Genomic DNA, 2,061 nt, shown 5'->3' with positions numbered 1-2,061 from the left:
CGTGTGCGCGAGTCCGTGATTCCGTGCATGCAAAAATCGGCTTCTGCATAGCAGAACCAGGACTCGATATTGTCGGGCCAAAATGGCGTTAACTGAATCGAAATAGGGGGAATAGACTTTAACTTAAAAACTTTAAGTGAGTGTTCCGTCATAGTAATATAGATAACGAAAAATGTCTAATTAAAATATATCCGGAAAAAAAATTCGCGAAAAAAAAGTATATCGCAATATATAAAATTCAAATAAAGAATAACAATAATAATATTCCAAAATGGAACAGACTCACAGTATATTGACTTGGTGTACCAGATCACGTCGGTCTCACCAATGAAGATGCAACGGATGTTCTAGTTTTACAACTAGCTACCAGTAGCACCTTCTATATTCGATCGTTCCCAGTCAGATAGAAATCAGAAGTCAGACGAGAAGAGGCAGGAAAGATATATTTGATTCGTTACTAATATATTGAGGACCTTTTCTATAAGCTGGCTAATGAAACGTAGGAGCTGTGTCCCACGCCGTGTTGAAACGTGATCTGGTACGAATGCATGACCGAAAGCCTTCAGTTAAACAAGTCCACTTAAACAACATGGTCAGCATCCAATGTCGAACACTTAATGAGCTATTGATTTTGGGGAATTATTTACAGCTACATGATGATTAGGAGTATTTGAATTATAGTATACACTAGTAATCATAGAAACAACGCAATTTAATCAAGAAGTATTGGATGAGCACAGACGAATGTACTGTATTTGGAATTCAAAATCAAAACAGTCATCAATACAAAAGAACCATTGGTTTATTCAAACACCACACGTGGTCAGCAATGAGGGGCATAGATCTAATGAAGCAAATCTTGACATATCTGAATGATTAGTGGTCACGAAAATGCAAGGTTCCGAAAGGCGTATTTTACCACATGAGTAACATTCAGTGACATTTCATCAACCTTAAAATTTTATCCCGAGAATAGGAGATAAGAGAAAGTAAGCAGTGATTTCACGACCTAGGGGGTATATCTGATAACGAAGAGGAAACAGTACACAAGAAATTCTCGCAAACAGTCTTTGAAAATCATCTCAATCGTCGCAACTATTTCAAATGACTTGGAGTCCGGAAATGAAAAATCTAGTTTGGTTATTGATATTGTCCTTTCTTTACCGCTTAAACTGCATTTTTACACATGCCTGAGTGGCAAAACTTTGTGACCTTCTTACATCAATGTTGCTGATGTTTCTAGAATATCAAGGAAATTCAAAGTAGTATAGTGATCTTTACCAGCAGACGGAAAGAAATGAGCTGCAGATATTTTTGTTTTGATATATAATTGTTACTCAAGTGTTAGTTTTTTAATCGATCTATGCTGTCCAAAATTACTTTGCTACTTCAGGCAACATTCAATAGTTCATTATTTGAATGCTGAACGATCTAAGTCATGGTAGTCAGATTTTGAAGTCTGTTGCGCATGTTTTGAACTTATTCGATACCTGTAAGGTCAAGTATGCCGAAGTAAGTCTGCCTAGCATTAAATTCCTAGGACTTAGGTACTATTGTGACTACTGTGATACCTACTTAACTCATGATTCTCCATCTGTGAGAAAGACACATTGCGGTGGTAGAAACCACAAAGATAATGTAAAGGAATATTACCAAAAATGGCTGGAAGAACAAGTCCAAAGATTAGTAGATCACACATGTAAGTCATGAATTTTCGATGTTCTTTAACATAAACTTTTCAAGCTGAAGCATACAAGCAAGGTAAAATGCCACCACCACTATTTGGGGCTGCAGCAGGAATACCACCCCCTGGGCTTGGTTACCCCCCTCGCTATCCTCCTATGATCGGTGTTCCAACTGGTTTCAGACCACCCCTCCCATTAGTTCCTCCACAGGGCATGATCATTCCACCCAGACCGCAAATCCCGTGGCCTCAACCAGGAGTTGCAGTACCCCCGACATACACTGTACCACCGCAGTGACATGATTAAATAATGATCGTTTTTAGTATGTCACTATAAACAAAAACTATGTGATCATTTGAAATTCGATTGTTTTTCG

At 38.1% G+C, this 2,061-nt stretch overlaps 1 protein-coding gene across 1 annotated transcript; it reads left to right on the top strand.

The window, feature by feature from the left end:
• The first annotated feature begins 1,464 nt into the window (after positions 1-1,464).
• Positions 1,465-2,061, top strand: Smp_091300 (cleavage and polyadenylation specificity factor,putative). Its single transcript, XM_018792158.1, has 3 exons — positions 1,465-1,512; positions 1,548-1,699; positions 1,744-2,061. The coding sequence occupies exons 1-3, from the start codon at positions 1,505-1,507 to the stop codon at positions 1,980-1,982; spliced, it is 399 nt and encodes a 132-aa protein (XP_018644390.1). The 5' UTR covers positions 1,465-1,504; the 3' UTR covers positions 1,983-2,061.

The sequence above is a fragment of the Schistosoma mansoni genome (genome assembly GCF_000237925.1).
Source record: "Schistosoma mansoni, WGS project CABG00000000 data, supercontig 0622, strain Puerto Rico, whole genome shotgun sequence".
In the NCBI taxonomy this organism is placed as follows: Eukaryota; Metazoa; Platyhelminthes; class Trematoda; order Strigeidida; family Schistosomatidae; genus Schistosoma; species Schistosoma mansoni.
Note: the sequence above shows the minus strand (reverse complement) of the source record. Positions and strands in the feature narration are given on the sequence as shown.

Bases quoted from the DNA above. Each gene is read 5' to 3' on its own strand.
- Smp_091300 (XM_018792158.1), top strand. The intron at 1,700-1,743 runs GTAAGTCATGAA...AAACTTTTCAAG, and splicing joins AAGATTAGTAGATCACACAT to CTGAAGCATACAAGCAAGGT.